The sequence below is a fragment of the Lithobates pipiens genome, unplaced genomic scaffold, assembly GCF_037356315.1.
Source record: "Lithobates pipiens isolate NorthernLeopardFrog02 unplaced genomic scaffold, aLitPip1_a1.2 Scaffold_8, whole genome shotgun sequence".
Classification (NCBI taxonomy): domain Eukaryota; kingdom Metazoa; phylum Chordata; class Amphibia; order Anura; family Ranidae; genus Lithobates; species Lithobates pipiens.
In genome coordinates, this window is record NW_027507903.1 from 621,082,028 (window position 1) to 621,095,151 (window position 13,124).

Here is a 13,124-nt window from a genome sequence, read left to right on the forward strand (position 1 = left end):
AATAAACAAAATGAAAATGTATTCTAAAACATGATTTCTGATTCTGTATTCACAGAAAGTCAATAATGAGTGAACAGAATGGGACAGAAATTACAGAATTTCTCCTGTTGGGTTTTCAAGACTTGGGTAGATCAATGATTGTTATCTTCATTTTTATACTTGTAGCTTATACTTCTGCACTTTTTATTGATGTTTTGATTATCGTATTGCTCTCAACCAGACCAATTCTTACCTCCCCCATGTATTTTTTTCTCAAACATTTCTTGTTTTCAGAAATGTTGATGGTAACTCTTATTGTGCCCAATATGCTAAAGATCATATGGCTGAAAGGAGCCTTCATATCCATTCCTGGTTGTATTGCTCAGAGTTATCTCTACTGTGCATCAGGTAGTCAGAATGCTATCTTCTTGCAGCGATGGCCTATGACCGGTACTTGGCCATATGTAAGCCTTTGCTCTATAACAAAATTATGAGCCAGAAATTTCAGTATTCCCTGGTAATCTTTTGCTGGATGCTTGGCTTTACATCAACATTGATAACAATGAGTCTTTTAACTCAGCTTAAATTCTGTGGACCCAACATCATTGACCATTACTTCTGTGATCTTGCTCCCTTTGTTGACCTTGCTTGCTCAGACACTTCAGTTCTTGAAATGGAAATATTCATCTTCTCGTTCCCTATCATGGTCATACCATTTATTTTGATCTTAGTGAGCTACAGTTGTGTTGTCATAGCCATTCTACGTATGTCCTCTATTACTGGGAGTAAGAAAGCTTTCTCAACCTGTAGCTCTCACCTCTCCATAGTGATTATGTTTTATGGGTCCTTAATAATAATTTATCTGGTTCCCAGCTCACAAACCCTTAACAAGATGATATCAGTAGTTTACACAGTGGTGACCCCATTGTTTAATCCCTTTATTTATAGCATAAGAAATCAAGATATTCGAGCAGTCATATGCACATTAATTCCTCTGCAACCAATACATAACAAGAATTAAAAAAACAAAAAGATTGATAACACCATCTGCCTTGGATTTCCTTTTTTTAATTTTTTTTTTTAATTTTTATTTTTTTTACCAGAGCATAAAATGATTTTGACTTTTGATAAAGTATTCCATTAACATTTAGTTTATGCTATTTATGTTGATTTTAACACATGGAACTTTTAAAAACATGAAATTACTTCTTTTCTGGGGATTTTTAATAAATTTTTTATCAAAAATGGTGTTTACTTTAAATGTATCTGTATGGAGAGACCATTTTTAAATTCTTGACAGTGTCCCTTCTATGAATTAAAAACCTCAACATTAAAGGTCAGGTGAACTAATCACTTAATAAGCTATGCCTATATATTTTGTGACATCAGAGCCTTACATATTTTAAAATTAAATAATACTTTTATTATCTTAAGCTATTTTGAAACTGTCTCAATTTATTAGTATTTTATAATGTTCTGTCAATAAAAATAATTCAGGAATTCATTGTGAAAATGTACATTATGTCAGGTCACACTTGATATGAGTATGAGGATTTTTAAAAAAATATTTGGAGTAAAGAGGGGCATGGTAACATATAGCTACCATAGTTGGTAAGGTTGAATAAAGACACCAGTCCATCCAGTTCAACCTGTGTAGGTGTGCGTGTTCATAATAATTTCCCGTATACTGTGTTCACTGACATGCACATCCAAGCGTTTTTTTTTTAAATTATTAATACTTCTTGCTGACACCACCGATTGTGGAAGTGAATTCCACATTCTTACCGCCTTGACAGTGAAAACACCCCTATGTAGTTTAAGGTAAAACTGTTTCTCCTACAGTTTCATTGCATGGCTCGTGTCTTCTTACATTCCCTAAGACTGAATAAGTTATTCCCTTTGTCAGAATCACCATTGAGGTCATTTTTATATTGCTATTGTATCTCCTCTCTAGCGTCTCTTCTCCATAGAGAATACATTTAGTGCTTCTAGTCGTTTCTTCATATTTGAGGTCTTCCAGCCCCCTTATTAACTTTAAGAAAAATACATGGGGTAGTGGTGCAACCTATTGGATGTTTTGGATATAATACAAGTCCATTAAAAGTCCTTTAAGCTAACCAGCTCTATATTAGAGGACAGTCCCTTGCGTCAGGGCCTTGCAGGGAAAGTGGAAGCAAACTCCAAGACTTGGTGTTACCCTTATTTGGAAAGGGGTACCACTTGTATGTGTACAATTATTACACAAGCGTGACACTTTTTAGTAACTTGTTTGATCAAGGAATTGGTGCATGTGGCACCGTGTGATATAATCACTGGGGCTTACCCCAGAGGCTTGTAGATTCCAGTCTTAGGCTGGGGGAGAGAGCCTGCTTGAGATGTAATTATTTGCTCATTGTGAAGTGGAGGGATGATAAGAATGTTTTTGTTCTGTCCTCCCTTCACACAGACACGACGGTCCAAATTCAAACGGCGACTGGTGTTGTGGAGAAACCCCTCTGTGTCCACGAATACAACCTTAACATGGGGGGGTGAACCTCAACCACCAGTTGTTGGCACTGTACCTAATTACCCATAAGGCCAGACGCTGGTATAAAAAAGTGTCTGTATATTTATTCCAATTGGCTCTGCTGAATGCTTATGTGCTATACAAAGCTTCAGGAAGAATTGAATCCTTCCTTAAATTTCAGGAAGAGATCATCACAGACCTTCTGTTTCCAGATGGTGCTGTGGCCTGACTTCCCAATCCAAATGCAGTGAGCCGGCTGCATGAGAGACATTTTCTGCATGTCCTGCCTGGTACCCCTACCCAAAGAAATCCCCAAAGAAGATGTTGTGTCTGAAGAAATAGCAGATATAGGCATGACACCCACTTTTATTGTCCCTTTTGTCCTGACTAACCTGGTCTTTGCATTGGTGAATGTTTTGAACGCTACCACTCACTAGTGGAGTATTAGCGTAGGGTACAGCACTACACAGTCCTAGGGCACACTAACAAAGGGCCTCGAAAGATGAGATGGCCATCATATTTTGAGAGACCCTAATCTGGAACGTTTACAGTTTACAGTTTATTTCAAAATGCAAGATAAAAAAAAAACACAGAAAAAATGTAAAAAGCCAAAAATAGTTGCGGTTTTATTTTCCTTCTCTCTCTATTGTTCTCTCTCTTAAGTTCGCTCTCTATTGTCCGCTCTTATGTTTGCTCTCTATTGTTCTATATCTATTGTTCTCACTCTATTGTTACTGTATTTGAGAACTTTAATGTTTTATTTATACTATGTTTTATTGTATTTGCTTTCCAGGTATGGTATGTCTTACTGTTATACTGTAATGTTACTTTGTTTTATTGGTAACCATCATTTGTTTAGCAGGTACACCATACAGCTGTAGCACAGGTTTATTTATTCTGACAGCATTTGCTTCCGTGATACATAAAGCGGTGACTCCACCGCTGTAGGAGAGGATTTCACCAACACAGTTAAAAAAAGAGCATAGATGCTGAAACATGGGGGCAGGGTTGGAGGAGCAATTCGCTCCTAACATTAGGGGCGGATTGCCCCCATGCTTTGGCATATATTTTTTAGGCACATATTGCGTTAAAAAATCAGGCACGAAAATTCAGCTGCAACACTGATTTATTTACCTTGACAGCAACAGCATTTGCTCTCACGATAATCAGTAACTCCAGCGCTGTAGGAGGTGATTTCACCACCACAGTTAAAAAAAAATACCACATGTGTGAGACTTTTTGGGAGCCTAGCAGAGTACAGGACCCAAAAACAAAACATCGCTTTCAGCATTTCTAAAGGCGTAAAATGGTGATTTCACTTCCTCACTACCTATCACAGTTTCGGAGGCCATGAAATGTCAAGAAAGTACATCCCCCCCCCCCCCCCAAATGACCCAATTTTGTAAAGTAGACACTTCAAGCTATTTGCTGAAAAGCATGTTGTGTCCATGGAATATTTGATATTTTGCCACAAGTTTCGGGAAAATTATTATTATTTTATTTTTAAAGAATGTTGTCACTAAATGATATATTGTTCAAACATGGTATGGTTATATGTGAAATTACACCCCAAAATACATTCTGCTGCTTCTCCTGAGTATGGGGATACCACATGTGGGGGACTTTTTGGGAGCCAGGACCCCAAAAACCAATCATCGCCTTCAGGCTTTCTAAAGGCGTAAAATTGTGATTTTACTCCTCACTACCTATCACAGTTACAGAGGCCCTGAAATGTCCAGATAGCACAACCCCTGCCCCAAAATGACCCTATTTTGGAAAGTAAATGGGAACCCTTTAATGAGTGAAAAATTATTATATATATATTTTTTTTTTCATTTTGTTTTTCATTTTTTATCCTTACTATTTTTATTTTATTTCATTCCATCTTATTTCCATCCTTTTTTTTTTTTTATTTTACCCCTGGGCTTCTGGCAGTGTCCAATGGATCTGTTTCGCTGCTGTGACCCCTGACGCTGTCCTCACTCAACGCACAGGAAGCAGCTTGCCTATTGGGTGTGGCTGCCTCCTATGATCATTCGGTCATGTGATCTGGCTCGCTGGGTCGCATGCCCGGGTGTGTTTGTGCCGCGGGACGGTAATTGTCCAACGCATGCTGCTGTTGCCCGCTCCTCGCCAAGTTTTGGCGTTGTCTGGGCTCCAGGAGGCGGCCGCCTATCATTGTAGCGGTGGGCGTGCCATTGGACATGGCCGCCCCGAGGGACAATCCATCTAGTTGTGCGGTGGTTTGAACAATGGCGCGCATTTCACCATGGCGACAGCGGGCTTGCATGCCACACCGCGCGCATCACTATGACAACGTCTGGCATTTGCAATGGTTCCAGTGATGCCACGTACGTTACTATAACGACGGCGGGCCTGGCTTCGCCTCTTCGTGCCATTACGTCTATGACCGCCCTTCTACCTATCTCATTGGCTGTTCCCTTGACATGGGACCATCCCTAAGACCCGCCCCACCTCAATTACTGGCTGTATTTAGTCTGGGCTCAGTCCTGGAAGTTTCAGGACGTGAGCCCGGTGCAACTATCTGACATATGTCCTGTAAGTCTTATTATATTCTTTATGAAGTATCTATACAATAGTTTGTGCACGTTTATGAAGCTTATCCATCTATATATGTATTTTTGGATTAACATGCTCTATATATTCAATCATTTTGAACGTCAGCATTTGCATATGTCTTTTCTATTCAGGGCTTGGCTGCTTTATATATCCAACCCGCTGGTATAGATGTGTCCATTCTGGGCTGTGGACTGTTTGATGTAGAACAAATTTGGGCTCCCCTCATATAATTGGTGAATACTGAAGACCAGGTATTTTTTTCGATGGTTGGAGCTATTCACTCTCTTGGTCTGGGCAAGCTTGCATACTCGATACACATTTATCCTTCAATCACTGGGTTTGATATATAATTATTTCTTGGTTTAATGGTGGATTTAGCATTTGCTAATCTCTACCTGGATGAGTTATCATTTTCATTTATATGATTATGTTTACCTTCCCACTGGAGTCGGGTTATATGTATACTATTGTATAATTTTTGGTATATTGCAATATTCATTTGCAATGTACTAATATACCCCCTCTCTCTACAGTGTCTTGTTCATCCTATAGGGTCATACTAATTGATGTCCCTTGTGAGTACTCCGTCATACGGGTCTTTTGAGTGACGTTTGCTGATTCCACTGGTTCACATTTCCCAGTGTGTGGATAGAGGGTTCCTTTTTTCACTATCCTGCATCCCCTATACTGTCCAGAGTATTGACTCTGGTTACTATAGTGGTGAGTGATGCCTTTTGTTGTAAAATAAATAAAAATGTTTTTTTTCCTTGCTCCTTGTTCCTATAACTTCTTCTTTATTTATCTACATACCATCTAATTGTTTTCTACTGACATAGATAGTAAATGTTGTGTTGTTCTGCTTTTAGATTTCTTGTTTTCTGTTTGATGCAATTTATCTATACCCCTGATGAAGAGAGTTTATCTAAGATCTTGAAACACGTTGGGTTGTTGCATTCCGCCTACCTTAGGGTTTTGTTATACAGTCGGATTGAGGAAGTATACAGTGTAACAGGATATATATTTTGTATATTTGTCGTTTTATGTTTGTAAACACATGAAATTTGTATTGTATTTAATATTGTTAATTTTTTTAATTCTTATTATTAAATCACGAATTATTATTTTGATGTAATTTTGTATACTTTGTATGGCCACCTGCCCATGTTAAAGTCCTCTCCCTAGAGGAGCAAATGTTTTTCCATATTATCTTGTCCATTAGGATGGGGTTTTGGTGGGCCTCTTTAGACTTGTGATCTATGGCACCTTGTTCAATTTGTCCCATTTTGGAAAGTACACACCCCAAGGTATTTGCTAAGAAGCATAGTGAGTATTTTGCAGCTCTCATTTGTATTTGAAAATGAAGAAAGAAAATACATTTGTTTTATTTTTTTATTTTTTACATTTTCAAAACTTTGTGACAAAAAACGAGATCTGCAAAATACTCAACATGCCTCTCAGAAAATAGCTTGGGGTGTCTACTTTCCAAAATGGGGTCATTTGGGGGAAGGGGTTGTGCTATCTGGATGTTTCAGGGCCTCTGTAACTGTGACAGGTAGTGAGGAGTAAAATCACAATTTTACGCCTTTAGAAAGCCTGAAGGCGACGATTGGTTTTCGGGGTCCTGTTCGCGAATAGACTGCCAAAAAGTCCCACACATCCCCGTACTCAGGAGAAGCAGCAGAATGTATTTTGGGGTGTAATTCCACATATAACCATGCCATGTTTGAACAATATATCATTTAGTGACAACTTTGTGTAAAAAAAAATATATATATTTTCCATAAACTTGTGGCAAAATATAAAATATTCCATGGACTCAACATGCCTCTCAGCAAATAGCTTGAAGTGTCTTCTTTCCAAAATTGGGTCATTTTTGGGGATTTTGTGCTATCTTGACATTTCATGGCCTCCTAAACTGTGATAGGTAGTGAGGAAGTGAAATCACCATTTACACCCTACAAATTCTGAAGGCGGTAATTTGTTTTTCGGGGTCCTGTACGCGGCTAGGCTCCCAAAAAGTCTCACACATGTGGTATCCCCATACTCAGGAGGAAAAGTAGCAGAATGTATTGGGGGGGGGGGTGTAATTCTACATATAACCATGACACGTGTGAGCAATATATCATTTAGTGACAACTTTGTGTAATTTTATTTTTTGGTCATTTTTCAATCACTTGTGACAAAAAAAATAAAATTCAATGGGCTCAACATGCCTCTCAGCAATTTCCTTGGGGTTTCTACTTTCCAAAATGGGGTCATTGAGGGGGGGTTGTACTGCCCTGCCATTTTAGCACCTCCAGAAATGAGATAGGCAGTCATAAACGAAAGGCTGCGTAAATTCCAGAAAATGCACCCTAGTTTGTAGACGCTATAACTTTAGTGCAAACCAATAAAGCTATAGTAGTATTCTAATGTATGACACTAGTAATAATTATATTTATTAATCAGTCAACCAACATTGGAATTCTTCTATAGCCTATGGTCGGAGCATTTGACCATGAATGTCCACTCCCAGTAACTGCTTAGTCGAATCTTCATGTCGAATCTTCATGTCGAATCTTTTCTCTCTATGTCGAATGATCTTGGACTAATAGAGTTAGGTTAGGCACATTCAACCACCTTTTTTGCTATTGTCTCTTTAATGTGGAATCGTTTCTCTCTATGTCGAATCTTTTCTCTCTATGTAGAATAATCTTGGACTAATAGAGCTAAGGTTAGGCACATTCGACCACAGGTTCGATGGACATAGATTGCTATTGTCAGCGTCATGTCGAATCTCCTATCTATATCAAACTATTGTCACAACAAAAACGAAAATAAAGCATTTGTTTATTTTGGATCTTTTGGTTTTCAGATTCTGCACATTCGTTATCATTTGTTAAAACGATAACGAAAATACTCGAAATTCAGACGAAAATGCATTTGGATGAAAACGATTGCACGTGTCTATTATCTATACATCACCCTTTCTATTTAGGTCAAGGTACAATATGGCCCTAGGGTAGTGGTGAGGATGTCGTGGTGATGTAGTAGTGAGAATTTGTACGAATTTCCGGAAATTCGTACATTCGTACGAATCCAAAATACTAATTTTTATGCATACGAATTCCGTATGAAATACAAAATTTCGTGTATGAATTTCAGATCCAAATTCATAACAAAAATTCGTAATTAACAAAAAGTTAACAAACCTAAAAGTTAAAAATCCAAGGAATTCAGCACAGCACAGGGATGGTGGGAACCCCTCATAATGATAAATTCATCATAACGAAAATTCGTAATTGTTACAAAAAGTTCATGAACCTAAAAGTTAAAACCCCAGGAAGTCAGCACAGTGATGGTGGGAACCCTATGGGAATTTCTATGCTTACGAATTTCATACGAAATACGAAATTTCGTTAATAAATTTCAGAATTTCGGATCCAAATTAACAGAAACATGACTGGTGTTTTGTTCACCAATCAGAGGAAGTCAGCACAGCACAGGGATGATGGTAACCCCTCATAATGGGCACAGCGGGTGTACACTCAGCCCCGGAAACTCAGCACAGGGATGGTGAGAACCCCTCATATTGGACACACAGCAGGTGTACAGACCTGGGAACTCAGCACAGGGATGGTGGAAACCCTATGGGAATGTCTATGCTTACGAATTTCATACAAAATACGAAATTTTGTTAACTAAATTTGGGTCCAAATAAACAGAAACATGACTGGTGTTTTGTTCACCAATCAGAGGAAGTAAGCACATCACAGGGATGGTGGGAACCCCTCATAATGATAAATTCATCATAACGAACTTTTGGTAATTTTTACGAAAAGTTAACGAAACTAAAGGTTAAAAAAACAGGAAGTCAGCACAGCACAGGGATGGTGGGAGCCCATCATAATGATAAATTCATCATAACAAACTTTTGTTATTTTAACGAAAAGTTTCCGAATCTAACGAAAATTCGTATTTTGTACGAATCCGAATTGAATTTCTTACACAAATTCCGAAACACAATTTTTTTTTTCGTAGGGAACAAAATGGAACGAAACAAAACAAATTTTTTGACGGCACCCATGTCTAGCTTATCTTGTTAGCAATTTTAATGGCACTGTTGTGTTGTTGTTTTTTTAAAAAAACTTTGTATCAATAAGTTATTGTATTTCAATTTTTTTGTATACTGTGGTGACTAAAAAGTCCATCTTGAGTTCACTCCTTCTTGTATACTTTCAATTCATGACATGGCGCTGTTGATTATTTTTTTGCATTCACAGTGCCACTCTGTGGTGATGCTCCTCTTTGAAATTTAACCTGTGTCTATTGGTGCCACACTCTGCATCATTACTCATCATTACTCTGTAAGTGAACAAGGGTAGGTCCACAGCATCCTGATGTCCTAAAGCCTCATACACACGATAAGACTTTGTACAAACTTGCCCTTGGATTTTTGTACAAAGGGTGTCGGCCCTGAACTTGCATTGCATACACACAGCAGGACTTTTTCAGCCAACTTTCACCAAATCACGTGGTTTTTCTGCTCTTTACCGCCACCTTTGGTCAACTTCTGTATTGTTGTCTGATCTTTTGCATTGGTTCTGAGCATGCCTGTTTGTACTTTGTACAAAAGTCCTATGGTTTTCTGTACACATGATCAGACTTTGCTCCATCGGACTTTTGTTGCCAGAAAGTTTGTCCTTTCGCACAGCCAACAAAAGTCCAATGAAAACCAAAAAAGTTTGTCCGATGGAGCGTACACACGCTAATTTGCATGTTTGTTGTCAAAAAGTCTGATCGTGTGTATGGGCCTTAAGTCTTCCGGGATCCAGGTATGTAAACACAAAACACTAAGAACATCTAATGGTAGAAAGGATTTATTGTGGGGAACGGTAGTGAATAGAAGGTGAGTGCTGCAGCCATAGTTTTTTTATATTATAAACACCTGATGGTGAGATTTGGGTTCTAGGTCATCTTGTTTCATTTTTTATTTTTTTGATATCCTAGTCCACTGTTTTATGTTTATTGGCTTGACAAAGGAAAATAAAGAGAAAGCTGTGGTAAAACCTACAGGAATACATCCCTAAAGAAATTACACAAATGTAATTCTATCGGAATAAAAATTTCACAGCCTCTAATCTACACAATTATGACCATTGGGAAAATAATTCCTTGTGTTTTTTTTTTTTTTTTTTAAATCCAGTTTCCACATAAAGACTGAATAAATATCTGAGATTCCTTGCAGCTAGAAGATAGAAGGCTTGATACTTATAAACAATGTTCCGTTTTCAGTTTTAGATTTGTAAGGACTTTTTATAGTCACTATTGTCCACTGTATTATGGCACATTTCCTAATCCTCCTTCTATTGGCCTGTATTTTCAAATTAAAGGATTTGAGAATTTAAATTTTTCCCACACATATGGAATTCATGTGCTACGATGAACAGGGATGCACCAGACCCCTGCTGTGAGCCACACCGTGTGGCAGTGTGAACCCAGCCTAGAGTCCTGTAAATTGTGAGGTGGTGCCTCCATGGATTGGATTTGTTTTTCCAGCACATGCCACCAAATCTTCATTGGATTGAGATCTAGAGAATTTGGAATCAACACCTCAAAATAATTGTTGTGTTCCTCTCACCATTCTTTGACCATTTTGGGTCCCTGCCATCAGGGAAGACCGTTTCCATGAAGAGAACAATGTTTAGGTAGGTAGTATGTATTAAGGAGTATTCACATAAATGGCAGGACCCAAGATTTCCCAGCAGAACTTTGCCCAACCCATCATACTGTTGGCTTGCCTTCTTCCAAAATTGCATTCTGATTCCATTTCTTTCCCAGATAAATGACTCACACACACCCAGCCATTTACATGATGTGATTCATCAGACCACCCTCTTCCATTGTTCCATGGGCACGTTCCAATGCTCACATATCTCTTGTAGGCACTTTTGGCTTAGGACACAGGTCAGCGTGGGCACCCTGCAGCTATGCGGTCCCATACTGTATACAACAAATTTCCTATTTTTTCTGCTTTCAACACATCAACTTCAGGGACAACATGTTTATTTGCTGCCTAAGATCTTAAACGTAATACAATAATTATGAACAGATGTTAGTAAAGAAATAAATTAACCAAAAAAAAGAATGGTTATCTTTTAAAGAAGGCAAACATTTTCACTGCAAATTGTATCTAGCAGACATGTTTTTTGGGCCATATACGACCTTCTTGTCCCTTTTTTCTGGCCTGCTGTAATTGAGGAATTTCAATTACATGAAGCTACTGCTGCCTTCCAATTGATAAAATTTAAAACCAGTTTACCATTTCTCTGAGATAAAATTAATTTCAATTATCAAATTGTTGTAAGTTTTTTTTTTTTTATTATTGCAATTAATTAGGTATGAATCTCTGTAGCAACATTTTTAATAATACAATAAACAAAATGAAAATGTATTCTAAAACGTGATTTCTGATTCTGTATTCACAGAAAGTCAATAATGAGTGAACAGAATGGGACAGAAATAACAGAATTTCTCCTGTTGGGTTTTCAAGACTTGGGTAGATTAATGATTGTTATCTTCATTTTTATACTTGTAGCTTATACTTCTGCACTTTTTATTGATGTTTTGATTATCGTATTGCTCTCAACCAGACCAATTCTTACCTCCCCCATGTACTTTTTTCTCAAACATTTCTTGTTTTCAGAAATGTTGGTGGGAACTCTTATTATACCCAATATGCTAAAGATCATATGGCTGAAAGGAGCCTTCATATCCATTCCTGGTTGTATTGCTCAGAGTTATCTCTACTGTGCATCAGGTAGTACAGAATGCTATCTTCTTGCAGCAATGGCCTATGACCGGTACTTGGCCATATGTAAGCCTTTGCTCTATAACAAAATTATGAGCAAGAAACTTCAGTATTCCCTGGTAATCTTTTGCTGGATGCTTGGCTTTACATCAACATTGATAACAATGAGTCTTCTAACTCAGCTTAAATTCTGTGGACCCAACATCATTGACCATTACTTCTGTGATCTTGCTCCCTTTGTTGACCTTGCTTGCTCAGACACTTCAGTTCTTGAGATAGAAATATTCATCCTCTCATTCCCTATCATGGTCATACCATTTATTTTGATTTTAGTGAGCTACAGTTGTGTTGTCATAGCCATTCTACGTATGTCCTCTATTACTGGGAGTAAGAAAGCTTTCTCAACCTGTAGCTCTCACCTCTCTGTAGTGATTATGTATTATGGGTCCTTAATAATAATTTATCTGGTTCCCAGCTCACAAACCCTTAACAAGATGATATCAGTAGTTTACACAGTGGTGATCCCCTTGCTTAATCCCTTTATATATAGCATAAGAAATCAGGATATTCGAGTAGTCATATGTACATTAATTCCTCTGCAACCAATACATAAGAGGAATTAAAAAACAAAAAGATTGAGAACACCATATGCTTTGGATTCCCTTTTTTTTTTTTTTTTTTACCAGAGCATAAAATTATTTTGACTTTTGATAAAGTATTCCATTAGCATTGATTTTATGCTATTTATGTTGATTTTAATACATGAAACATTTAAAAACATGAAATTACATCTTTTCCTGGGATTTTTAATAAAATGTTTATCAAAAATGGTGTTTACTTTAAATGTATCTGTTTTATTTTATACACTTTTATGGTTGGAATCTTAAGCAGACGTGGAGAGACCATTTTAAAATTCTTAACAATGTCCCTTCTATGAATTAAAAAGCTCAACATTAAAGGTCATGTGAACTAATCACTTAATGAGCTATGCCCATATATCATGTGACATATGGAATAATTTTTGTGACATCAGAGCCTTACAACACCTTAGACTTTTAAAGTATGCAAACATGGATTATTATTTTTAAATTAAAGAATCATTTTATTATCTAAAGCCATTTTGAAACTTTCTCTATTTATTATTATTTTATAATGTTCTGTCAATAAAAATAATTCAGGAATTCATTGTGAAAATTGACATTATGTCAGGTCACACTTGATATGAGTATGATGATTTTTTAAAAATTTTTGGAGTAAAGAATGATATGG

At 37.3% G+C, this 13,124-nt stretch overlaps 2 protein-coding genes across 2 annotated transcripts in view; both read left to right on the forward strand.

The window, feature by feature from the left end:
* Positions 1 to 1,371, forward strand: part of LOC143962364 (olfactory receptor 5G26-like) — a 32,505-nt gene extending 31,134 nt beyond the window's left edge. Inside the window, exons 2-3 of the mRNA XM_077471658.1 lie at positions 56 to 203; positions 392 to 1,371. Of these exons, the coding sequence (XP_077327784.1) occupies positions 56 to 203; positions 392 to 1,000 (757 nt within the window). The 3' untranslated portion in view covers positions 1,001 to 1,371. The remainder of the gene's footprint in view (positions 1 to 55; positions 204 to 391) is intronic.
* Positions 1,372 to 10,252: 8,881 nt separating this feature from the next.
* Positions 10,253 to 12,530, forward strand: LOC143963871 (olfactory receptor 10AG1-like). Its single transcript, XM_077473609.1, has 2 exons — positions 10,253 to 10,752; positions 11,533 to 12,530. The coding sequence occupies exons 1-2, from the start codon at positions 10,733 to 10,735 to the stop codon at positions 12,476 to 12,478; spliced, it is 966 nt and encodes a 321-aa protein (XP_077329735.1). The 5' UTR covers positions 10,253 to 10,732; the 3' UTR covers positions 12,479 to 12,530.
* The last annotated feature ends 594 nt before the right edge of the window (positions 12,531 to 13,124 follow it).